The following is a 26,028-nucleotide window of genomic DNA, read 5'->3' on the forward strand; positions in this document are numbered from 1 at the left end:
TGAAAAGGTGATTTTGATTTTGAGTGTGATAGGCAAAATTTAATTATGCCAAGCAAACATAACATTTAAGTAAAGTAATGCTCGTTCGCAAAAATCTTGATCCCCTAATCTTTGCATATGAAAATATTGTACTGTCCATTATCTTATGTCTTTATGGGATCTGTTTTTTTTCTCCTTTTGCATGAGCATTCCTTTTTCAATGATACTTATTTGGCGCTGTCGTATCCTTTACGTTTTGAATGTAATAAATGCATGCCAAATTATTCTAGTAATATGTAATATTTGCTCATATGGGCTGCTGAACGTTAATGTTTAATGTTGATGATATAACATCATATGCCCTGCTAAGGTGATGAAAGTTGGTGCTTGTGATATTACTTTGTAATATTACTTTGTAATATCACCAAACAAAATTAAAAAATAGATATGATATCACATTATCTACTAAGAAAATATTTTGCGCACCTCTACTTTACACATATCTTCTTCTGAAATAATAAAAAAAAATGTTGTTTCTTTTTCGTTGGTGTGGATAATTTATTCTTGCAAATACCGATATTTCGGGAATCACTTGTTCCCTTCATCAGTGCTAACAAGTTCTCCTTCTGTTTTAGTGCAAATACGTATTTCAAAATAAATATTCTGTTGTCTATGCAATTAAGATTTCGAGGACAGTTCTCTGGAATGTGGGAAAAATAAAAGAATAAAAAAGCGAGAGGAAGGACGTAACGCATTCCATTTCGCGCCTTTCTCGCACTGCATAGCCATCTCTCATAGTTTTAATAAAATGTACTAGTTTCGCTTACAATTAATTTCAACGGCAACCCGTCTCTATGTTTACAATGCGCAGATGTCAAAACAGGAATTAATGGCGATTTGTTGAGGAAAATAGTCGGCGATTTTCCTATTTTCCTTCCGACCGGGCCGTCTGAAATCAAAGGACTTATTGTTCAAAATCACAATAAAGCTAGCTCGACTTCGTGTTCGACTCCTTAAATACGGGATTCAGTGCAAATATATGTTCTGAGTGGCTATTTTAGTGAAGTGGAGTATTCTTGAGTTTATTCTTATCATTTTTGGATGATTGGCGCCCCGATTGGTTTTTGGGGTAGTGAAGTGTTTGGCTGAGTTTCGCAGAAAACATGGCTTGGGGTTTTGTTACTTGCGGTCCCAACGAGGCCCTCGTTGTTTCAGGTGAGTTAGAGACTTTCCGTAATTAGTCAAATGGTGATAGAATTTTTTACCCCCGCCTGTCGCTGCACAGGTCTGCATTCCGCCATAGTAGCAATTAATATACACATTTTATTGAGCAACAACAATATACTATGCATGTGTGAAATGATGTCATCGCAAAGAATGTCTGCTCTGACCGGGCTGACCTTTAATCTGTATCTGGGGTGGCAAGGGCAAGCCGCGAGTGCCGCCTTTTGATTTCTGTCTCACTATTAGTTGAACGAAGCTGATCCTTGCACTTTAAAACACAAAAAAGACTGAAACCCTTTACAAATGAAATGGACATTTCTAAAAATATTCTCATACACATAATCAATATCAAAGCAATCGTCCTTAGGCTTTCTACATGTATATGACGCCTGCATCCTGTCCTCAATGAATTAAAAGCCGACAATATGATGAAAGGACTTCCGTGAAGCAGCGATGAGAAACTTGTGGTTAGGGAGTCTGGTCGGTGTGGGTGGGAGGTGGGAGGAAGTCTATTGCCATTATTAGAACAAATGTTACAATTTTTCATTGATTTTGAGGGAAGTGGCGCTTTTTTGTAGATGGGGATTCATCGTGACGACCGAGCGACCGATTCGATGACTAATCGACACACTTAGTTAACGGGTCAATTAAGACCCCAATTAGCAAATACAAGAGAAAAATAAAGGGGGAACAATCCTCTGGAGTGTTTGAAATTGTGCATTCGCTGACGAAGCAATCGTGAAGCTTATCATTGCCAGCATTGAGAGTGAGTCTCGTGTGCTTAAATTCTTCGCATTTTGCACAGTTCAGAATGGCGCGTTCAATTGTTTCTGATTTATTCGCTTTTGGATAAGAAATACAATCAAACTGGGTAATAGAAGATATATGCAATAGCAGCGCCAGACAAATACGATTTGAATAAAAGAAATTAAGTGTTCTTATGTATAGTGAATAATGTAAAATGGAATCCAACAGCATATTATTAAGTGAGGGTTTTCTTGTGTTCGATAGTTGTTTTCTCGATTTTCAGATAAAAAATCTTAAGAGAGAGAACTTGAGAGGCGCAGCGTCCGTTGAAAATGTTTCCGGCTTTATAATTAGAATGGATTTATTTTTCAAATTGAATATAAACAAGTCGGGAAACCGGAAACTTGACGCCTCAGATATAAAAGGTTTTGTGTTCCCCTATGTGTGGAGCATAATGTAGTTCTCCATTGGCTGATAGCATTGACCCGAGATATTTAAATCGTTCAGTTCTGGGCAGGTTACTGCCATTGCCAGAACTCAGCGATTTAAATATCTGAGTCAATGCTATCAGTCAATGGAGAACTTCATAATGGAATTGCTTCACGGATTAACGCAACCTGGATGAAGTTGCATTCCACAATTGGTGTTCATTGTGATTGACGTATCAGCGCACGTCCCAAATCTAAAATTTACTGCAATGTCGTCCGTCTGCCGCTCTCTATAGTTCTGAGTGTTGGCCGACTATAAAAGACAATGAACGGCGTCTTGCGATAATGGAAACGAAGATGTTGCATTGTAGTGGTGACGTGACATGCTTTGATCATGTCTGAAATGAGAATATCCGCGATCGATATGGGGTTGCACCGATCGTGGAAAAACTACGAGAGAGGCGTTTTCGATGGTGTGGTCATGTAATTCACGCTAACGAGAATTCACTTACCAATATTGGTCTGAACATCAATTATTCTCGTTAATTATGACGTCAGCATCTTATTTGTATGGCTTGGGATGCTGTTAATTCGCACGAAATTGATAAGTTTGAACTGTTATAACTTTGGCGTTAATGGCTAGATTTCCATGAAATTTAGCATGCATATACGAAATATTGTCCTCTATGCGGGTAGTCCTAGGATGAATTTAAGGGGGGTTTTTCAGTAAATTTCTAAAAGTTAGTAATATACTATTAGTAAGTTTATTTGAGCAGATATCGGAATGGGACATATTTTGAGGCCTAGATTTCGCGCAAGCGCGAATTTTCTCGGATTTTTAGTTTGGGTAGTTTCCGAAAATGAGTCCTGTCTCACTTTAAGTGCGTACATTTTGACTCCTTACTCACGCATTTTGCAACTCACGCGAACCGGATGATGTACAGTGATGAACAGTAGACGAATAATTTTAGAAGCTACTTAAAGTGAAGTAAGGATGGGAAACTACGGGAGGAGTTAGGGAGAAGAGTTAACAGGTAAATAAGGTAGCAATGTTTACAACTTATTAAGAAGTTAAAAATTCGATAGATAGCAACAAAACTAACTAAACAGTTCTCGCAACGTCTTCCAACTAATTCTGAAAATCTGTTGTAAAGAAGAGTCGCCAAGAGACTAGATCACATTAATATGATGCTTTCATATACACTGTGTCCCATATTTATAGGGCCACATCATTTTTTGAGGATATGCCAATTTTTGGGTGGATAAATGAGTTGAATTAACGATTTTTCCGTGAATGTAAGTGAAATTCCACTCGTTCGTTTATTTGGACTTTTTTTTCACAAAAATGGGTGTCGCAAAATTTATAGAGACACGAAAGGAAACTTCTAATTCGTAAAATAATATAATTTAAATTCGTAAAATAATATAATTTAAAATATATAGTTTTCAGATTTAACTTTTTTTTCATATTCTAAACTTTTTGAATGTCATTAACATACAAACTAGCATTATTGTGCGTGAATTCCCAAAGTAATTCAAGTTGTGTTTTTCTTTGAATTCAATTTTTTCCGGAGGGAATTTATATGCACATGTTGTATCCCGCATTTGTAAAGAAGATTCTCGACGTATTTTCCTCATTTTCAAAGTGGATATTCCTACCCTACAAACAGCGGAAATTTCCGGGTATTTTCGCATTTACCTGGTACATGTAGAAATAGGTTTCCGAATGCTTTTTGGCCAGTTCAATTTTGCTTGTGCGTTGATAACATTCGAGATAACGAAACAATTACGGAAACAGCGAAAGCATTTTCTGCAGAAGAAAAGGCATTAATTGATGCGTATGAGAAATCAGGAAAATAATATATGTACCAGTATGTAAGGAATTTAGGTAACGAAACAGTTAAGAAGAAAGATGGACTACGGTCAAAGATCAGATCGTGAAAAAAGAAAAATAGTCACCGCCGCTTGTCAAATAATAAAGGGGTGTCGAAGAATAAAATATGAAGTTGATCCTCACGCCGATTTTTTTTTACATTTTTTTTTTGTTTTTTTTTTTGAATCCTTTAATTCAATGCGTTCGCAGCAAAGCGGAAAAGTTATCAGGGGAAATTTTGAATAAAACCCCCAATAGGGAGGATATCATTTCCGACATGAACGAGTACTTCCGCAACTATTCTCGGAGATCTCCAGTATTTTTTCTATTCTACGTTTAAATCACAGTTAGCATAGATGAGCATGGTTAACTAACGCCTATCTTACGCTAGTTGTTTACTGCCGTGGCTTTCTTTGCCTTTCTATCAAGGATTTCTCAACGATTAGTCTGGTCCAATCTAATTTTCGGAGCAAGCTAAATAGCGAATAAGCGTGGGTGTTCCTTTTTAAATATTTTAGTAAATAGTTATTGTTAATTGACTTTCTTATTCATTTCAACTTGCTTTAATAATATAGTTTCCATCAATTAATGAAAATTCATTTGAATAAACACTTTTATTTTATGAAGCAGTTAGTGGCGCTACCACAACTCCAATTTTTTTCTAAGGACTTGTAGAGGTTTGGTAGTTGACTTTGCCTGGGTTTGTTATGCCACTCCATCCTCGATATCATTGCTTAAAATCGCAATGTGACTGAATTTATCAGAGTTCCACCAATCTTATGATGTGTATTCTTGGTGTTCGACGAACTAGCATGTACACTCTTAGACTTGATTTTCGACACATCCGTAAAGAGATTCAAAGAATCTCTAAGTACAGGTTCAGGCCCTATTTAAAGCTTTACAGCAAAATGATCGGGAAATTTTTTTTACATGTAAAAAATTAAATTCAACCAAGTATGTTTTGTTAAATGTGAACCAAAATGTATATTTATAATTCACTTCTTATGATAACGGCTCCAGCTAATCCTAAGTATTTTGAATGCGAATAGTAAGCAGGGATCACTTCTGATTGTCTTTTTAAAATTTCTTTGTAGTATCAGACGGGAATTGAATGTCGGACTTTTGCTGACGGCTACCGCATGGGAGCCGATTCTGAAGGATCTTGATTAAAAGATTCCATATAAGGATGTGGGCTCTGACAACACCTGCTTGCGAACTATGGGTCGAGTCAGAATTCATCGTCCAGTGAACAAAATCGAGTTTTTTTTTCTATCTGGCATTAATAGGGAGACTTTTTTTTATCATTGTTTACATTTTTTTATTAATTCGGTAACAATGACGAAAGTTAGGGAATCATCCTTTTTTCGGCTCCTATATTATGTGTAGTTGCCAATAGACTTGTGGAAGACGTCAGGTTTCATTCAATTTCGTAAATGGAAAACGTGGTTAAAGCAGTCTGCTGAAGATATGGCTGCAAAATCTTCAGCTAGTGATCAGCAGTCATCTCCAAACCCTCACTAGGAACCAGCTTTATACAATGACTTAGATTTATTCGAAAGGAAGTCTGTGATTAAGGGGAACACTTGAAACTATCATGCAAATGGGGATTCGATGTCAGTACCAATCGTAGCCACTATACGCTCACCAATGACGCATCAAGCAACGATGAATATTTCAGAGTGAAATTATGCGGTGTTTCCAACGATTAATTAATTGAAATAATAAAACTTGTTGTTTTCTTTTTTTCGTTGGTGTGGGTATTTATTCTTGCAAATACCGATATTTCGGGAACCACTTGTTCCCTTCATCAGTGCAAACAAAGTTTGCTAATCTATAGACATTATCGTTCTATTTATACTACTCTATACTATGATATTATAATACGACTAAAAACTTATATCTAGGTCCTGAAAAAGAAAATAAATATTTAATTTAACTACCTAATAGCTAATGTATCTTAAAACTTATATCTAGGTCCTGAAAAAGAATATTTAATTCACTTCCTAATAGCTAATTTATCAATCCTAAAACAAGACGAGATTATTTTACTTTAAGAGTTTTCTAAACAATGGGGAATAGCAGTTACCCAAATCTGAGTTCAACCTAGTGTCAACCGGTTGTTTGTTGATGAACCAGCTTTCGTAAGCATCCAGTTGGTTAGTCTTTCTACTTGCTTTAGGACTTTCAAGTCATCAGCGCTTACTTTATGGCCGCATTCGACCATATGTTTTGCCACCCATAGATTTAGTGGGTTTTCGGGAGTGCTTTACAGCCAGCTCTGCCTCCTTCATGTGCTCCCTAAATCTAGTGGTTGCCAATCTTTTTGTCTGCCCGATATATACCTTCGGGCAATCCGAGCAGGCGATTTTATAGATGCCGCTCATCTCTTCCACCGTTTTTGGATCTTTTTCCCCCGCCAGCTGGGTTTTTAGCTGGTAGATACGGCTTGATCCTACCAGCTGTATGTCAAACCTTTTCAATGTCCTTTGTATGTGTTTGGACAAGTTTGAGAAGGTGACACTTGATCTTTTCTGAGCAGTTAAGGTTGATTGTTGGCTATAGAGTGTAGTAAGATTACTACGTTTCTAACCTTCGGGTGTGTTTCTTAATCATTGTTTCTATGGTGGCGCTGGGGTACCCGTTTCTTCATAGCCGTGTCCAAGATATAGAGTTTTTCGCTCAGGTAGTCTTCCTCAGTGAGCGGAATTGTTAAGAGGCGGTGGATCATGGTGCCATAAGCAGCCATTTTGTGTTGGTAGCTGTGGAACGAAGTGGCCGGGATGATTTGACAATCAAACGTCAAAATGGACAAGTTACCTTTTCTATTTTCAGGAAACCGACCAGCACTCAACGCACCATCCCGGCCACTTCGTTCCACAGCTACCAACACAAAATGGCTGCTTATGGCACCATGATCCACCGCCTCTTAACAATTCCGCTCACTGAGGAAGACTACCTGAGCGAAAAACTCTAAAGAAGAGAAAAAGGATAATATTTGTTTGATGGCAGGCCACACGTAAGGACTTTAATTTTGGACAAAAAGTGCTTAAACTGCTTTGTCCACAATCGCCTTCATCATTGAAAGCACCTGTAAGGACCAGGAATGTATCGAAGGTTTATTTCTTATATTAAAGGATGTTCTAAGTCTATTCCTGCGAAATGTCTCCCTAAGTTTCTTATTCCACCATAATTATTGGGCTTTGCTTGGGAGATTGATGCATTGACAAGATTTTATAATGAACTGAGCCATACGTTCTAGACTTTTACATTAAGTAGTAGACTGCTGTGTAAGCGATTTACATAGACCTTTTCAGTAGTTTCTCTCGAGTGTTTGTACGCCTTGACTTTTTTATATAGGTTCGCTTTACTCTTTTGCAGTTGTAGGAGTTGCTAGCCATAAACATATACTGAGGCGATATCAAGGGTTGCTGGCCCCGATTCTCTTCAGCATGTATTGCGGTTGGATCACTTATGCTTATCTCAGGGTCTTGAGAAACATGAAGGTTTTTATTTGTTAAATATTCATCCGAACGCACAGGTCCTGTAGTTATTTCGTGAGATTACGTTTTCTCCCTTTATTCATTTTCACTATCAGAAACAACAAACGTCTGAGTCGATTGTTTTAGTTACGCCCTCTTTCTACCACTTTACCAACTAATTTATAAGGTATAGTAATTATAGTAATTTATTCCATTTACTATAATTTCTATATAATGGAAATTCTCTGAAAGAGTTCGATTTCAATATCATTGGTTTACTTTGATAATATTCAGTACTGCTTTGCAATATGTGCTAGCATCGAGCATGCGAGCATATTCGGTTTTACACAGCTCAGTCCATTTGAAGGAATGTGAATAGTATTTAAAACTTATAACAGAAGAATACCTTGAATTGAAGTCTAGGATGACTTCACATTAAATATCGTGAATCTATTCATCATGTATTGGGTCTTGTATTTAAAACCTGCCAAAAACTATTTTTTTGGAAATTGAGTTAAAAATATTAACATTGGCCATGTTTGGCTCTTATAAAGTTAAATTGCAATCCACTGAAACTTCCGTAAGGTTGTCGCAAAATAAATGGGAAAACTCATGTCTGTGTGTAAACACTTCAGCAACTTTGAGTATACAACGAATGACTCTAATGTTTTGTTGATTTTTAGGGGGGGTAATAACTGGCCTACTGTCGCCAGGATTACATTTCGTGTGTTCATGTAGTCTAGACTCAACTGACACGGAGGAGGGTTTTTTACGTTCAAGTTCCTCCTTTTTTGCATTCAAATTGCCAAACCTACAAATGTTTTCAGTTGAACGATATCCCTTGCTCTAACCTACACAATTTTCGGTTTCATATTGAAATGGAGTTGTTTGTCCATGGATATCATGCTTTGCCGCTATATATAGAATGTTTATGAGCGGCTACAAACCGATTGAGAATTAAGTGTGCATGCCGAGTGGGAAGAATTTTATTTTCTGCGATGACGAATCATGACAGACACTTTGGAACACTGAAGTGGGGAGTTTTGATTAAGATTGCGGAGAGTGAGGCGAAACTGGAATCTGGATATTAGCCGATAGATAAAACGTAAAATGTTGATAACCCATTTTCGAGTCTACCCTTCCTTTTTATGCAATACATTGCAGCAGATTTTCGCTTCTCTTTAGGCAACTATGTTAGGTACAATGAATTGAGACATTGAAATTGAAGTTAATATTGAACCTATTGGATCGAAATAAGAAATTGGTTAGCAAAACAAAATTATAAATTCTATTGTTTTGTATTCCTTTTATTTCTAAGCGATTACACAATTTTTTTTTTTCATCTGCGCTGATTTTCTTTCCAGCGAGCGTTCTCTTGTTTTCTCCTATCTAGGGTCGAAAATCACAACCGATAACAGCTACGATGATGAAATCCACGCACGGTTGTTGTTAGCCAACAGAGCCTATTTCAGCTTACAAAGACTATTCCGCTGGAAACGTCTCACCATAGGGTCAAAGCTCTTACTGTACAAGACTATGATCTTGCCAGTCTTCTTGTATTCCTCGGAAACTTGGGTTCTTAGCAAGAAAAATTGCGAACTCTTGGCCGCGTTCGAGAGAAGAATCCTCCGAACAATTTTTAGCCCCCTTGATGAGGATGGACGATTCCGTAGCCTACACAATGACGAAATCTATGAGCGATACCGTGACCGTCCGGTTGTTGACAAAATCCGGCTCAATAGGTTACGGTGGGCGGGTCACTTAATCCGTATGGATGAGGATGATACCACCCGGAAAGTGTATAAGGGCAATATCTATGGTAGAAAAAGAAGACGAGGCAGACCCTGCTTAAGATGGAGCTATGGCGTAGGTCAGGACGCCAGACAGCTTTTAGGGATATCGAATTGGTGGACCTCGGCGCAAAACCAGGATGTCTGGAGTTGCTTATTAAGGCAGGCCTAGACCGGATACCGGTTGTTGCGCTGTTGATGATGATGATGTTCTCTTGTTTGAGAACAGGAAAAAAGTCGCTGTTGGTAAAATCTGGAGAATACGGTGGATGCGGAAGCAATTCGGAGCCCAATTCCTGCAATTTTGCCAACGTTTTCATTAATTTGTGACACGGTACATTGTCTTGATGAAACAGCATTTTCTTTTTCTTCAAATGGGGCCAGTTTTTCGCGATTTCATTCTCCAAACGCCGTGGCTTCCAGACAATTTTTTTTCGCCAAAGGGCAATGCTTTTCTTCAAACTAGCAAAAGTTGCTTCACTTAAAATGTTCTATCCCACAAACGAATATTCCAACAGCTGTCAAATTCATATACGTGTCCTTTGAAGGTTAGGGTTAACTAAAGATCGCACGGATTTAATACTAATAGCGCCAACGAACTTTTCAGCCCAGCTTTTACTCCCTGGATGTATTAGAATAATAATCGTTGGCACAACAATCCATATTGGATCACATAAAACCGCTACGTGGGGCATAGCACGTCAACTATACCTACGGACTTCGCTACTGTTCTCTGGCAATACGCCTCAGCTTCCATCCCTTGCCGGCTATCCGCTCCCCCGGCATACTTTCGTTCTTCTTCTATTACTTAATATGTGGCCTATTCACTGCTACTTACGCCTTCTGATCAACACAATGACAAGTATTTGGCGCATACGCCGGGGAAGTTTCTCATTTGTTATTGCCAGAGTACTCAAAGAGTCAGAGTATTGTTCATGGGCCAGAGTACCCCGGCGACACGACGCATATATTAGTTAACGAAATCTTGGAGCTTTCGAGCAACAGTGGGGGTCACCTTTCTACTTCCTCTTATACCTTTCCCTCTTATACCCTTCCTGGGAATCCGAGAGCTTTCTCAGGCAGTGAAAGACGGGGATGTTTGTTAAGTTTCCGAAAAAGGGAAGGCAGGTCTTAAATACAATTAGAGGGGTAATAGCAAGGCAAAGATAATAGCTAAAATAATCGTGAACAGCATCAAGGAACAACTCAAAAGCTTGATCGATAGAGACAAAGTTAATTTCCGCTAAACCTGCGGGTTATGTTGGAACCGTGCGCGGAGTTTAGATCTCCGCTTCATCTCCACTCGGCGCAGAACAGTTGAGGACAGTGTTGGGCTCTCAGGAAGGAATTGAAGTAGATATCGGAGGGTCGTGTACGAAAGGGGGTGAATGGCAATCATATATGTTATTATTATATTTTGCTCGAAACCTTGTTTTTGGAATCGGGAGGAAGAATTTTGTATTGTTTACGCGGTCATATAGCCGCCATTTTGTACACACTTGCCAATAATAAATTTTTTTCTTACTCTTGAAGAGTTGCTTAATTGATTGGTATATTGGTAGTGAGTTATAGTTTAAACATATACTCACAGAACAATCTCGAATAAACGTTCTTTTGAGCCTCCCAAACAGATATAACCCTTTAATTGAGAGGAGGAGACCAAAAACAGTCTTAGGGCTGATGTCAGCAGTTAAATAGAATTGTGTTCTTTCAAAAACTATTTGCGGATTTGTTTTTAAAATTAGTATGTATTTTACTGTGTATTTTTCAGGATGCTGCTACATGAAGCCTCTTTTGGTTCCAGGCGGTCGAGCGTTTGTGTGGCCAACCATCCAACAAGTGCAAAGGTGCAGTTACTCTTTTCACTAGAATCTACAATTTTTTCATGACTTTGTATTTACAGGATATCTTTGAACACAATGACATTACAAGTTGAAAGTCCATGTGTTTACACAAGCCAAGGTGTTCCGATATCAGTGACTGGTATTGCACAAGTGAAAATTCAAGGACAAAATGAAGATATGTTGCTGACAGCATGCGAACAGTTTCTCGGTAAATCCGAAGCTGAAATTCAACACATTGCTCTCGTTACGCTGGAAGGTCATCAGAGAGCCATCATGGGATCAATGACAGTTGAAGAAATCTATAAAGATCGGAAAAAATTCAGCAAACAAGTATTTGAAGTTGCATCCTCCGACTTAGTGAATATGGGCATTACAGTTGTTTCGTATACATTGAAGGATATTAGGGATGAAGAGGTAATTGCTGTAAATATTATTATATGGAAGGAAAAAAAGAAGTATAAGATAAAGTTGATTTAGAAGAAAACGTCATTTGGCAAATTATAGCTAAAAGGTCTGAGAACCGTTTTATTGTTAGAATGTTTCTGTTGTAGTTGGTTCAGATTTTCGAAAATTGTATTTCTTTATTTCTTCTCTAAGTAGACATAAATTTGAACAATTTTCCTTTTGATTCTTTTTGCTATCAATTTTAATAAAAAAAGGGTGATTCTAAGGTATGTTTATTTGTTCCTACAAATGGTTGACTATATTTTCATTTCTATGTTTAATATCATCATACATTCTAGTGCGTAAAGGTTTCTGTTACTTCATATTGATTATTTCTTTTATTGTCACCTTTTTTGGTTTTACTGCTTCAGTTCAATATTTACCAAAAAAAAAATGTCTCTTTGATGTGTAGATGTCATAATCAATGTTAACATGCAACCATAATGGATGTTATTTTTCGAAAATTCTCCAATTTCAACATTTTGCATTATATTCATAGTAACATTACTGTAATTCTAAAGGCGTAGTAGTCAATTTCGTAGCGCATTGATAAGGCTTGGTGTTATTTATATGGCGTTTTTTATTTCGTCGGTTAATGTATCGACATAACAATGTTGGCATAAAGAAAAGGCGGAATATATTTCGAAATATTTAAGGCTAAGTATCAACTCTTAAAAGCTGTAGGTAACACCTAACGCTGGCTGAAATACACATTTTTGAAACTCGTAGGCGACACCAATGCTTAGTTGGGTTCTCATATTTATTCACTTTCAATTCTGGAAATTGTGTGAAAATAATTTCTAAATGCGGATTCCGCCATTTGTTTATTAATGCATTTCATGTTTTAAAGCAATTTTTTTGATATTTTATAATTTTTAATAAGAAAGAAGGATTACATGAAAGGGTAGCAAGATCCACTTGTATCAGTTAATGTCAAGTTGATAGAAACCTTTCATCCATCATCATCAACGGCGCAACAACCGGTATCCCTTCTAGCCCTGCCTTAATAAGGAACTCCAGACATCCCGGTTTTGCGCCGAGGTCCACCAATTCGATATCCCTAAAAGCTGTCTGGCGTCCTGACCTACGCCATCGCTCCATCTTAGGCAGGGTCTGCCTCGTCTTCTTTTTCTACCATTGATATTGCCCTTATAGAATTTCCGGGTGGTATCATCCTCATCCATACGGATTAAGTGACCCGCCCACCGTAACCTATTGACCCGGATTTTATCCACAACCTGGTATCGCTCATAGATTTCGTCATTGTGTAGGCTACGGAATCGTCCATCCTCATGTAGGGGGCTAAAAGTTGTTCGGAGGATTCTTCTCTCGAACGCGGCCAAGAGTTCGCAATTTTTCTTGCTAAGAACCCAAGTTTCCGAGGAATATATGACGACTGGCAAGATCATAGTCTTGAACATTAAGAGCTTCGACCCTATGGTGAGACGTTTCGAGCGGAACAGTCTTTGTAAGCTGAAATAGGCTCTGTTGGCTGACAACAACCGTGCGCGGATTTCATCATCGTAGTTGTTATCGGTTGTGATTTTCGACCCTAGATAGGAGAAATTGTCAACGGTCTCAAAGTTGTATTCTCCTATCCTTATTCTTCCTGTTTGACCAGTGCGGTTTGATGTTGGTTGATTTGTCTTCGGTGCTGACGTTGCCACCATACACTTTGTGTTGCCTTCATTGATGTGCAGCCCAAGATCTCGCGCCGCCTGCTCGATCTTGATGAAGGCAGTTTGTACGTCTCGGGTGGTTCTTCACATGATGTCGATATCGTCAGCATAGGCCAGTAGTTGGGTGGACTTGAAGAGGATCGTACCTCTTGCATTTACCTCAGCATCACGGATCACTTTCTCGAGGGCCAGGTTAAAGAGGGCGCATGATAGGGCATCCCCTTGTCGTAGACCGTTGTTGATGTCGAATGGTCTTGAGAGTGATCCTGCTGCTTTTATCTGGCCTCGCACATTGGTCAGGGTCAGCCTAGTCAGTCTTATCAGTTTCGTCGGGATACCGAATTCTCTCATGGCGTGTACAGTTTTACCCCGGCTATGCTATCATGGGCGGCTTTAAAGTCGATGAACAGATGGTGCAACTGTTGTCCATATTCCAACAGTTTTTCCATCGCTTACCGCAGAGAGAAAATCTGATCTGCTGCTGATTTGCACGGAGTGAAGCCTCTTTGGTATGGGCCAATGATGTTGTGGGCGTATGGGGCTATCCGGCTTATCAAGATAACGGAGAATATCTTATAGATGGTACTCAGCAACGTGATACCTCTATAATTACTGCACTGTGTGATATCTCCCTTTTTATGTACGAGACAGATAATGCCTCGTTGCCAATCGTCAGGCATTGATTCGCTGTCCCATACCTTGAGCATAAGTTGATGAACCACTTGGTGTAACTGGTCGCCTCGATATTTAACCAATTCGGCTGTAATTCCATCGGCTCCTGGCGACTTATGATTTTTTAGCCGATGAATTGCACGGACTGTTTCTCCTAAACTTGGTGGTGGCAGTATTTGTCCGTCGTCTTCAGTTGGCGGGACCTCCAACTCACCGAACCCATCGCTCCAATATGCCCATTCTGTCGGAAATCAGATTTTCCTCTTTATCTCGGCAGGATGAGCATCGAGGTGTATAAGGCTTCATCCTGCTGACTTGTTGGTAAAACTTGCGCGCCTGGTGCGGTTGCTCCCTGTACTTTTCTAGTTCACAGACTTGTTGGTTCTTCAAGGCTTCCTGTTTCCGTCTGTGAAGTCGCTTCTCCGCTCGACGGAGTTCGTGATAAGTCTCTGCGCGTGCCCGCGTTTTTTGAGAATGCAACATTAGTCGGTATGCGGCATTCTTCCGTTCCGTTGCTAGCTTACATTCATCGTCAAACCAGCCGTTCCGACTCCTTTTGCGGCTGGGGCTAAGTATGTTGGTGGCCGTATCCACGTTCTTCAGGTGATTGTGAAGATAATTTATTGATGCTTCATTTCCAGGTCCTCTGTTGACTGCGGTTATTACGGCATCCATTTCCCTCTTATAGGTGTCGCGGAGGGTTGTGGTGTGGATGGCTTCAGTGTTCACTCTCACCTGATTGTCAGAGGGGATTCTAGGTGGTATTGTTATTCGAGCTCGGAGCACCATGCCAACGAGATAGTGATCCGAGTCTATATTGGCCCCCCTATATGTTCTGACATCAAGGCTGAGAGGTGGCGGCGTTCGATCAACACGTGGTCAATTTGGTTGAAAGTGGTCCCGTCTGGAGAGGCCCACCTATGTTTGTGGACCACTTTCCGCGCAAACCAGGTACTTCCAACAACCATTTCGTGTGACCCTGCTAATTGAATAATCCGCAGTCCGTTATCATTTGTTTTTTCGTGTAAGCTATGGGAGCCAACGTATCGCCTGAATACGGGCTCCTTCCCTACTTGGCTGTTAAAATCCCCAAGTATGATTTTGATATCATTTCTGGGACAGGCTTCGAGGGTTCGTTCTACTGCCTCGTAGAAGGTATCCTTCTCCGACTCTGCAGTCTCTTCTGTAACAGCAGGTTTCATTTTTTGGCTGACTAAGAAACCTACTCCGAGCACATGGTTTACTGGATGACCGCTATAATATATGGTGTAGCTGCTCTTCTCCAGGAAACCGGTCCCTGTCCATCGCATCTCTTGTAACGCTGTTATATCAGCCCTATATTGGGACAGGGTATCGGCTAGCTGCTCATCAGATTTATCTCTGTACAGGGAGCGTACGTTCCATGAGAAAATGCGCAAATCGTTAATCCGTTGTCGTTGGTGTTGGTTCAGCAGGCATTTCCCAGGTTTTATGCTCCATCGTGGGTACCAATCCACGTTTCGCCCTGGGACCTATACTACCCTTTGACCACCACCACCACCCTTTCATTAGATGTGTATATTATATAACCTCACTCGAAATGAAGTGTTGGATTTCCTTTTGTTCCTTTTGTCTTGCTTTTCAATTTATATGAATATTTGTCCGAGTCTAGGTTCAGAAGAACATTGAATTAAAGACATTTTAAATTGAACCGAACTGGATCTGTAATTTTTTTAATTATTACATTGACATTTAATATGTTAATATGCCGCGCTTCACTACTGCCGACTTTTGGTTTTCTACCTCGGTCACTCTCTCCCGCTTGCAATATAAACTTCATCTTTCTTTGAGGTGTGTTCGGATAGCTTCGTGGTTAGAGAAAAAGGCTGTCGTACGAAAGGTCATGGTGCGAATCTCGCTAGTGGCAGTGAGATTTGACGTCGGATACCAGTCGACTCAGACTACCTGAGTCAACTCAGGGTATTAATCTCGGGCGAGCGCAATGCTGACCATATAGCCCCCTATAGAGTACTGTGATCCTTTGGTGTACCGTTACGGTCCTGATTGAAGTGCTCCAACACACTTTGAAGCCCTGATTCAATATGGATTGTTACGCCAACGTTATTATTATTTCTTTGAGGTGAGATATTAATTAATAAAATTTCAAAGAATTTCGCTGGATAGATTTTGGGCTATGGTGGCAGTCGATTTTCAACATGCAGTTTCGAGAAAAACGCATTTAAAAAGTAAAATGCGATTTTTAGCCATAAAACCTTAACAGGCAGTTAATCTGCTATACCTAATCCATGAACCTTAGATTTCTTCAAGAAACACATAGCGAAGTCATTCGAAGGTCATTCGGGCCGACAAATACGAGCTTTATTACGGCGATCGACATAAATCTGGCATGTGACTTATCACATGTATAATTTTCGGACGACTCCGAATATCAAAAAATCGCTTTGCCCATATATTCTATACTATATCTAGATGCAATTGGTGCCAAAAAAAATTCGATTCCTCGGATCCGACACACGGGATGACCCTCTTAAAGCCGTTTAAAAGCCATCAAGTTTTCGAGGCCTGCGAACACCTTATCTATTTAATGTTGTACTTTCCGAACGAATATCAGAAAATTACTTTACTCAGATATTATATATTCTATTCGAATGGAAAAAAGTTACTTCTCGAACCCGACACACGGAATAACCCCCTCTAGGCCGGGCGCAAGCTGAGACGTAGCTTGGTGAGATCGTGATTTTGTGAAACAAGGAATCAATGCAACAGCAAATGTTCGCACGCGGTGAATTAAAGTATTCTACGAATTTTTCACGAATCCGAAAAGCTTGAGATCCATTTCGAGCACTGGTTGGGGGAAGTGAAAGCAAATATTTATCAAATATGTCCAGGTTGCGAAATTGGTGCTTACTTTACATTCAAAAGGTGAACGAAAAAAACGAGAACGTGAAGTAAGGATACCAAAACAGCATTCCATAATGTGGTTCGCCCGTGAAAGTCTATAATTAAACACTTTGTCTTCGTAGCTATTAGAAACACTTCGTGCTGGGTATGGCCGCATCAAATTTTTCGATAAAGGAAATCTCGAGAAGCAGGTGGAAGATTTTTAAATACTTTAGTATTTTCCTGATTTTTTTCGCCAAAACACCGTTAGCAAAGGTGTTTGCATCGCCAGATCTTCTCATTAACCCAACATCATACTGATAAACTGGTAGTCTGAATCAACAGCGGCCATTAACACAGTGGAGAAAGTAATTTTGTAATTAAAAAATGAGGATCCGGTGTTCGCTCCCGTTTTTATTATAATGTGTTTCCGTGGAAATCCGTTCAAAGCCATGAACAATTGTCCCAAATAGCTTCTGTACTTGTTTTACAATATTCGATATTGGCGGTCGCTCATTCTACAGCTGCAATACAATCACAATACGTGTAGACATATGAGTGATGTGTAGATATATAATTAAGGTTGTAACATATAGTATTGAAGGAAGGAGTAGCTCAGAGGCTAGGAAATCCAACTTGTACCCTGTAAGTCCCTTGCTCAAATCCAACACACCGCAAACATTTTTATAATCACATCAATTATTTGTAATGGAAGATCTCCCTCTCTCTCGTATTTAGGGTTCTTGGAAAACTCCTGTTTTCATTAGCCGTGTATAGCGTAATAGCAGAACGAAACCAAAATAACTAACAACTTATAACATTATTTTAGAGAATTCTCACCGAACGATATTCGTTTCGAAATAACAATTTCTATCATACAGGTTCTGAGGCCAAAGTAATTTGGGAAGAGTTAAGGCATTCCTTAAAAGATACGCTTAGGAGACAAAGAACATTTGCGAGAAGTGGTGTTGCAGCAATTTCCATAAAGAAGTGGAAATATTACCAGATGGGGTTTCTTTAGCTTTATACAGTGAGAAGAGCGGGGACAAATTTGATAGACAAACCGAAGATCTCCACACAAATTTGCGAAAATATCCATCTTTATCATCAACGGCGCAATTGCCAGTATCCGGTCTAAGTCTGCCTTAGTAAGGAACTCCAGACCTTCCGGCAGTTGTACCAGAATAGCAAAAGCTCACCGATCTCTCTCTTACCAATACGATTTGGCGAAGATTATGCCTTTTTCTTATTTAGCGTCTCTGATGTGTACAGAACTCCAGACATCCCGGTTTTGCGCCGAGGTCCACAATCCGATATCCCTAAAAGCTGTCTGTTGTCCTGGCCTACACCATTGCTCCATCTGAAGCAGAGTCTGCCACGTTTTCTTTTTCTACCATAGATATTGTCCTTATAGACTTTCCGAGCAGGATCATCGTCACCCATACGAATTAGATGACCTGCCCATCGCAATCTATTGAGCCGGATTTTATCCACAACCACAGGCGGTTGTGGTATCACTTAAAAATTTTGTCGTTATTTAGGCTACAGAATCGTCCTTCCACATGTAGGGGGCCGAAAATTCTTCGGAGAATTCTTCTCACAAAGTTTGCCAAGAGTTCGCAATTTTTCTTGCTGAGAACCCAGGTCTTCGAGGAATGCATGAGAACTGGCAAGATCGTTGTCTTGTACAGTAAAAGCTTTGACCCTATGGTGAGCCGCTTCGAGCGGAACAGTTTTTGTATGTTGAAATAAGCTCTGTTGCCTGCCAACAATCGTTTGTGGATTTCATCGTCGCAGCTGTTATCAGTTGTTACTTTCGATCCTGGATAAGAGAAATTATCAACGGACTCAAAGTTGCAGTCTCCTATCTTTATTGTTCTTATTTGCCCAGTGCGATTTGATGTTGTCGCTTCTCTGTTCTTTGGTGTTGATGTTGCCATCATGTACTCCGTCTTGCCTTCATTAATGTGCAGCCCAAGATCTGTCGCCGCCTGCTCGATCTGGATGAAGGCAGTTTGTACATCTCGGGTTGTTCCTCCCATAATGTCAATATCGTTAGGATAGGCCAGTAGTAGGGCGAAGTTAAAGAGGATGGTGTCTCTTGCATTAACATCTGCATCATGGATTACTTTTTCACTGATGACTATATTCCAACAGTTTTTTCCATCCCTTGATGATTTCCTGGGCGTATGGAGCTATCTAGCCTTGCAAAATAGCGGAGAATATCTTATAGACGGTACTCAGCTACGTGATAACTCTATAATTACTGCACTGTGTAATATATCCCTTTTTATGTATGGGGCAGATATTGCCTCTTTACCAATCGTCAGGCATTGATTCGCTGTCCCACACCTTGAGTATAAGTAGATGAACCGCTTGGTGTAGTTGGTCGCCTCCATATTTAACCAATTCGGCTGTAATTTCATCGACTCCTGCCGACTTATAATTCTTCCATGCTTGGTTCCCATCGTTTTTAGTTGGCGCTCTAATATGTCCATTCTGATGGAAATCAGATTTCTCTCTTTGGTTCGGCAGGATAAGGATCGATGCTTCATCCTGCTGACTTATTAGTAAAACTTGCGCGACTAGTGCGGCTGCTCCTTGTACTTTTCGAGTTCACAAACTTGTTTGGTTCTTTTCCTTTCCTTTTTCGTTCTGTGGAGTCATTTTTCTACTCGACGAAGTTCTGATAAGTCTCTTCGAGAGTGCAGTATTGCCTGGTATGCGACATCCGTTTCGTTGCTAGTTTACATTCATCGTCGAACCAGTCGTTTCGACTTTTTTGCGTCTGGTGCCAAGTATATATGTTACCGTACAAATGATAACGTTTTTTAGGGGGTTGTGGAGGTCATTCTTCGATGCTTCAACTCCAGGACATCTGTTAGCTGCGGTTAATGTGGCATCCATTTGTCCCTTATAGGTGTTACGGAGGTCTCTGTTATGGATAGCCTGCAGTCTTCACTCTTTCCTGATTGTTAGACGTGATTTGCGGTTGTATTATTCGAGTTCGAAGCACTATGCCAACGAGATAGTGGTCCGAGTCTATATTGGTCTGACACGTGACACATGGTCAATTTTGTGGAAAGTAGTCCCGTCTGGAAGGCCCACTCATGTTTGTGGACCGTTTTCCGCGCAACCAGGTACTTGTCCGCCGTCCGTTGTCATTGGTAGTTTTGTGTAAGCTATGGGAGCCAATGTATCGCCTGTATACGGGCCGACTCTGCAGTTTCCTCTTATATTTCGAAATTTGTCTCGCAAAGCAGAGTGCATAGCCGTTCACTTATATTTTGAAAGCCGATAACAGCAGCTTTCATTTTTTAGTTAACTAAGAAATCAACTCCGAGCACGTGGTTTACCGGATGGCCACTACAATATATGCTGTAGCGGCTCTTCTCCAGGAAACTGGTCCCTGTCCAATACATCTGCAACGCTGTTATTGGGATAGGACATCAGCTAGCTGGGAAGCTCCTTCTATGTAGAGGGAGTGCACCTTCCATGAGCAAATGCGCAAGTCGGTATTCCGCTTTGGTTGCCGGAGTCGTGTTGTGTTGTCAGTCCTGTCCGAGGCTCCTTTCGTGGCTTCCCACTTCGTGTAGGGTTGTTAGCCCTATTCAACCCCCAACTTGGAGGACCAGTTGGTACAATTTTCCCCGTTTTTAGGCGCGGGAGACTTGAAGATATGCAGGAAACGGAAAATGTGATGGAAAGTGGATGCGATGAGCGTGATAAAAATGTTAGTGTTTACGCACTGATTCTTTAACAGCTGTCGACATTTGAAAAAAGTCTACTGATTCCGGATTATCCTGGTAAATTGTGTAATGACTAACTATGAATCCTGAGTGTCTGGAGACGACCTAGTCGAAAGAGCTATCCCAAAAACAAAAAAAAATGGCTAAATTGACCGTAAAGGTTCGCCCGAAAATGTTGAAGCTCCATCGACACGTGCTTAGACGCCTCTGTGTTAGCCTGGCTCGGGAATGTGGGAAAGGGGGGCCTTTGAGCACTTTGATAACTCACGTGTCATCATACAAAATTTCACGTGTGTTTGTCGCCCTCCTCTTCATTTCGTCGTTCTTTCTTCGGCCGGAAATACAAACAATTATGTTGCCAGGGGTCGATCTGCGCATTTTCTCACTAGCTGGAGTAATTAGTTCCTGCTAGCCACGTAACGAAAATGCAAATATCTAAATCGAAGCACCACCACGATCATTTATTTTGACTTTATCTATCTTAATGTATTAAACCTATTTTGAAATATAACGAAATTATTTTCAATCATAGTCGAATCTGCTTAAAATCACATTATTCATAAATTCTGGTTGCTTGAGCTGCAGACTGCCCATCACCCATTATTTGAGTAATAATTAGTTTTGTTCGGACACTTTTGAAGTCTTGGTTCAGACAGGAATATCAGATTTTCCCAATTATGTAGAAAGTAGTGCAATAAACACTTATTCAATAAGACGAAGTTGTAGCTCAGGAAATTTTTAATTTTTTTACCGAGATTATATATGCTGAATCGGACAACTTCGATGTCTTCGACGTAACTGCAATAAACAACAAACAAGTCTTGGGTTTAGTGGCCAAGTAAGTTTGCGACAAATCTATTTGTCTTCCAAATGTTGGTCATCCTGCCTAACTTCGAATTGAATTGCCCGATGCAACCTTTGTATGCTGCAACTTTTATATATTTGAAAATGCTTTGTTGTGGTATCGAAAATATCACGTATGCTGCTGTCAAGCCACATATTGTCTGGAATATGTTTTGCTGAATTCCTTATTTTCTCTTTCAGTTCCATGGGAAGTATCCACTTATCTTCAATTCTTTAGGAAAATCCCATATTTATGAAGTCAATGTGTCAACATTGTATTTATTTCTTATCGATTTATTCTGTGTTTGCGGGTAATGTTTCCTCCTTTCTCTTCTAGATGCATTAATTTCGTCACCGGACAAGGATCTTTAATTTCTCTTAATAATTTTGGGATGTTTTTGGGGCTCATTGCCCGAACACTCCTGCCACCAGGCACTTAACCGGGAATTAAAATGTAGCACCATCTCCGTCGTTAGTAGTGATTATTTTATTCAGCATATATCGATATTTCAGGAACAATTTGTTCCTTTCTTCAGTGCAAGGGTGTATACTGGTTGGGTCATGGATACGGCCAATAAGAGCGGTTTTGATAGTAACATGATAGAACCCATGATAAAAGACAAAGCTCGAAAAATGGAGAGAGAGAACTTAACTACATTATACTCGTAACAAATACCAAAAAAGCGCATAAATATAACTTACTCCCCTGTGCAGCATAAGCTAAAACGAATTTTCAAAAAAAATGATGTTCTTGTCACTGGGTCTAGCAGTGCCATTCCCACTCAAAACAAGCCTGTCTTGTGAAAAGGATCCCAAACGGATATATGAAAATGAGCGGAATATACCCTGAATGTCCAAAAGTACGTCGGACAAACAAAAAGATTAGTGACAGAACACCTAAGGGAAGCAGAAGCAGCGAGAAGAAATAATAGAAAGGTTTCGAAATCCATGGTGGCCAAACATATGTTACGTTTTAATAACTTAAATCTTTTCGCTAGAAACATCGCGGCCACACATATACTTAACCGGGAGCAAACTACAAGTGAAAGGTTAAAACATGTTATCTTTCGTAGAAGCAGGAAAATTATCCTTACTTATTTTCTTATTTCATATTCATATAAGCGTGTATTGGATTTAATGCAGTTTATTTAAGGTTTTCACTTTAAAAGGAGCAAGGTTCAAACTAGCAATAATCCGTACACATTCTGCCGCTATGCTAGGGTCATTTGTCGCTTTAAAAACTGTACTCTGTGTTATTTTTATCAGACTTGCACATGCTGCACGACCCTGGCTGACATTTTCTATTTTTTGTTGTCTCCTAACACTGTTTCCATCGGCCGGCGTTATGATTTGAATGATGTAAATATAGCTTTGTTTTACTGGCATCGGTTGCGAAATAACGAGGAGCAGCTTCAGCGAAATACATTTTAAAGATAATTAAAAATATAAACATGCGACATTGGCGAAATCATATTGTTGCGAGCTTCCAGCATAAGTTTTATTTTAACAAGGCTAATCAACGTATGAATACAAGAAATTATTTTGCATACTATGCTTGAATCGCTTTGTATTTTTCAGGGATACCTTAAATCATTAGGTATGGCGCGAACAGCTGAAGTAAAACGAGATGCTCGTATTGGAGAGGCTGAAGCACGTTGCGACGCACAAATTAAAGAAGCTATTGCTGAAGAGCAACGTATGGCTGCACGCTTCTTAAACGATACAGAGATTGCGAAAGCTCAACGAGATTTCGAATTGAAGAAGGCCGCCTACGATGTTGAAGTACAAACGAAAAAGGCGGAAGCTGAAATGGCTTACGAGTTGCAAGCGGCGAAAACAAAGCAACGTATTAAAGAGGAACAAATGCAGGTGAAGGTGGTCGAACGCACACAGGAGATTGCTGTTCAGGAGCAAGAGATGCAGCGTCGGGAAAAGGAATTGGAAGCAACTGTGCGACGACCAGCTGAAGCAGAAAAATACCGACTAGAGAAAATTGCGGAAGCGAATAGAAATAGAGTGATTTTGGAAGCGCAAGCAGAAGCGGAATCGGTGAGTTTTTAGCTTCTTAGTGATAGTGATGTAGTATTGAGTGCTCACCTAAGAAGTTCGATTTTCATCGACAACAGTTTGATATCTAATTAATGGGCATGAAAAATGAATAAAACATTTTATTTTTAAGATTAAAATTCGTGGAGAAGCTGAAGCTTTTGCGATATCTGCTAAAGCAAAGGCAGAGGCAGAACAAATGGCTGAGAAGGCTGAAGCCTGGAGAGAATATCGTGAAGCGGCAATGGTCGACATGATTTTGGATACTCTACCTAAGGTATTTTATTCTGTTCTGTTTGTTCCGTTTTAGCCATGTTCATACTAATATTTGTTCGTTAGATTGCAGCGGAAGTTGCGGCTCCTTTATCACAAGCCAAGAAAATCACAATGGTGTCTTCAGGCCAGGGAGACGTGGGAGCTGCTAAACTCACCGAAGATGTGCTTCAAATTGTAAATAAAGTGCCAGAATTGGTTAAATCTATAACCGGTGTCGACATTGCCAGGGTAGGTCCAAATTCGAAATATATTTAAGCGTAATCAAAACAATAAGCACCTAACAGCCAAAATATACTAACAAGGTAAAAGCATAAAGAATGTCAATCAATCGAAAGCCAATCATAGGATGTGAGAGAAAGCAAATCGGAACAGTTTTTTCAGTTAGACAAAACAATACTCCACTCCATGAAATAAGACTTGCAGTAGCTCTTTCAAATCAAACCCAAACATAATTTCAAAAAGACTTCATCCATTAATATATGTATCATAACAATAGCCAAACCTTTTTAGATTTTCTATGGTTATTCAAAAAGTGTAGAGCTTTCGACATGCTGCTTTTAGAAAATTAAAATAAATATATTTTTCCAGAAAATGTACTAGAACGTGATAAAAGAGTATCTAAGATATTAGGACATATGATTTAGAGTTGAAAGTTACTAAGGAACTATTATTCTGAAATTGGCTTCTCGAAACTAAACAATTTACTAACCCCACGCATGATTATAAGATCACTTGTTCCTTCATTTCAACCATTTTCGTTGCTTACGGTGGAAAAGAAATCACTGCCCCGTTAAGTAGACATAAAACTGTAGTTTTTTAAGTCTTAGCATCCTCCATAAAATTAGAAATTAGAAAATGCCACCAATTGAGATATCGTGGCAGGGTTAGGAGATGGCAGAGTGCGGGTTGTGAATATATCTCAATTTTTCTTTATTTATTATGATAAATAATATTTTTTTAATGTTTGAAGGTAACACTTAGGACTATTGCACGTATTCAAAAATGAGTGTTAACACCAACCTCTGAAACATGTATAATTTTACTTCCTTTATCTAAACTCCTGTGTTTCATCTTATTAATCTTTTCTTGTGACTTTTAGGGAACGTTACAACAGTAGAAGTTTTATGATGGAAGTGGCCATTTGATATCATGTAGTTTGCGTATATTTTAATGTATTTCGATTCAAGTCAACTAAGCTTAAGATGCAAGACCGTTTTCATTTAGAACAGACTGTTTTTTATAAACCTATATTCGGAATTATCGAATCTCAAACTTTCAATTATGACTATGATGAATATAATTTTTTTCCTTGATATATAAATTTATAGGAAAAGAAAGATGAAATGCGGTGCATATGTATGTTTTGAAAATAATGGAATATTTGCAAGAAATTGTGTCATTCAGAAGCAAACAGTTATTTATTTCATATAGTTCGTCATAATTCCTTAGAGTTAAATTTCTGATTTTAGAATTTATGTGTCTGCCAGTTTCTACGTTTCCCGAAAAATGGCATTATTATCGAATATGAAGTGTTGTATTTTCCATGAATGTTTTTTCTGCCTTTTTTGTTATTTGAAATACAACATCCATTCAGATCATATTAGAGTGTAACTTCATGGAATGATAAATGCTCAAAGTTAGATTGCTTGCGTGAATGTCGCTAGTCGTAAACCAATGACGAAATTATCTTCTTTTGGAATGTTTGCTGATTGTAATTAATTTAGAAAAACATGTTAGGGATGCTCTATATTCACCCTGTGTATTAGAGTTAGTCGAAACGATTTCAAGATCGATTACATTTGTGGTTTTCCGTCCATCTCTTTTACTGATAGTTCGCTTGAGAGCAGCGTTAGTAGCAACTTCAATCTCTGGTTCATAGCAGGCTTGCATTGAAAGTGTAAAAATCAAGCCGTGTGGAGGTAAAATCCGTCAGTAGGATTTTTAATCCATGAAAATCTGAATGAAACTGCATGAGAAGACTTTTTCACTTCCTTTTTTTGTGATTTTATAGTGGGAAGAATGAATTGGAATTCAATCAAATTGACCAAGAAATTAGTCATATTTTCAACAACTTT

General features: G+C 39.3%; 1 protein-coding gene across 5 annotated transcripts in view; it reads left to right on the top strand.

Moving 5' to 3' along the window:
- The first annotated feature begins 841 nt into the window (after positions 1 to 841).
- The window catches only part of LOC119648706 (flotillin-1), a 32,310-nt gene continuing 7,123 nt past the window's right edge, over positions 842 to 26,028 (top strand). For 2 of the 5 annotated variants that reach the window (XM_038050517.1, XM_038050532.1), the window contains exons 1-7: positions 842 to 1,194; positions 11,292 to 11,367; positions 11,424 to 11,778; positions 12,024 to 12,035; positions 23,210 to 23,680; positions 23,811 to 23,954; positions 24,017 to 24,181. In XM_038050517.1, coding sequence (XP_037906445.1) covers positions 1,143 to 1,194; positions 11,292 to 11,367; positions 11,424 to 11,778; positions 12,024 to 12,035; positions 23,210 to 23,680; positions 23,811 to 23,954; positions 24,017 to 24,181 — 1,275 coding nt within the window. In that variant the 5' untranslated portion in view covers positions 842 to 1,142. Of the gene's footprint in view, positions 1,195 to 11,291; positions 11,368 to 11,423; positions 11,779 to 12,023; positions 12,036 to 23,209; positions 23,681 to 23,810; positions 23,955 to 24,016; positions 24,182 to 25,052; positions 25,598 to 26,028 lie in introns of those variants that run through there. The other 3 variants (XM_038050540.1, XM_038050548.1, XM_038050524.1) reach the window with 3 other exon arrangements.

The sequence above is a fragment of the Hermetia illucens genome, chromosome 1 (assembly GCF_905115235.1).
Source record: "Hermetia illucens chromosome 1, iHerIll2.2.curated.20191125, whole genome shotgun sequence".
NCBI lineage: Eukaryota > Metazoa > Arthropoda > Insecta > Diptera > Stratiomyidae > Hermetia > Hermetia illucens.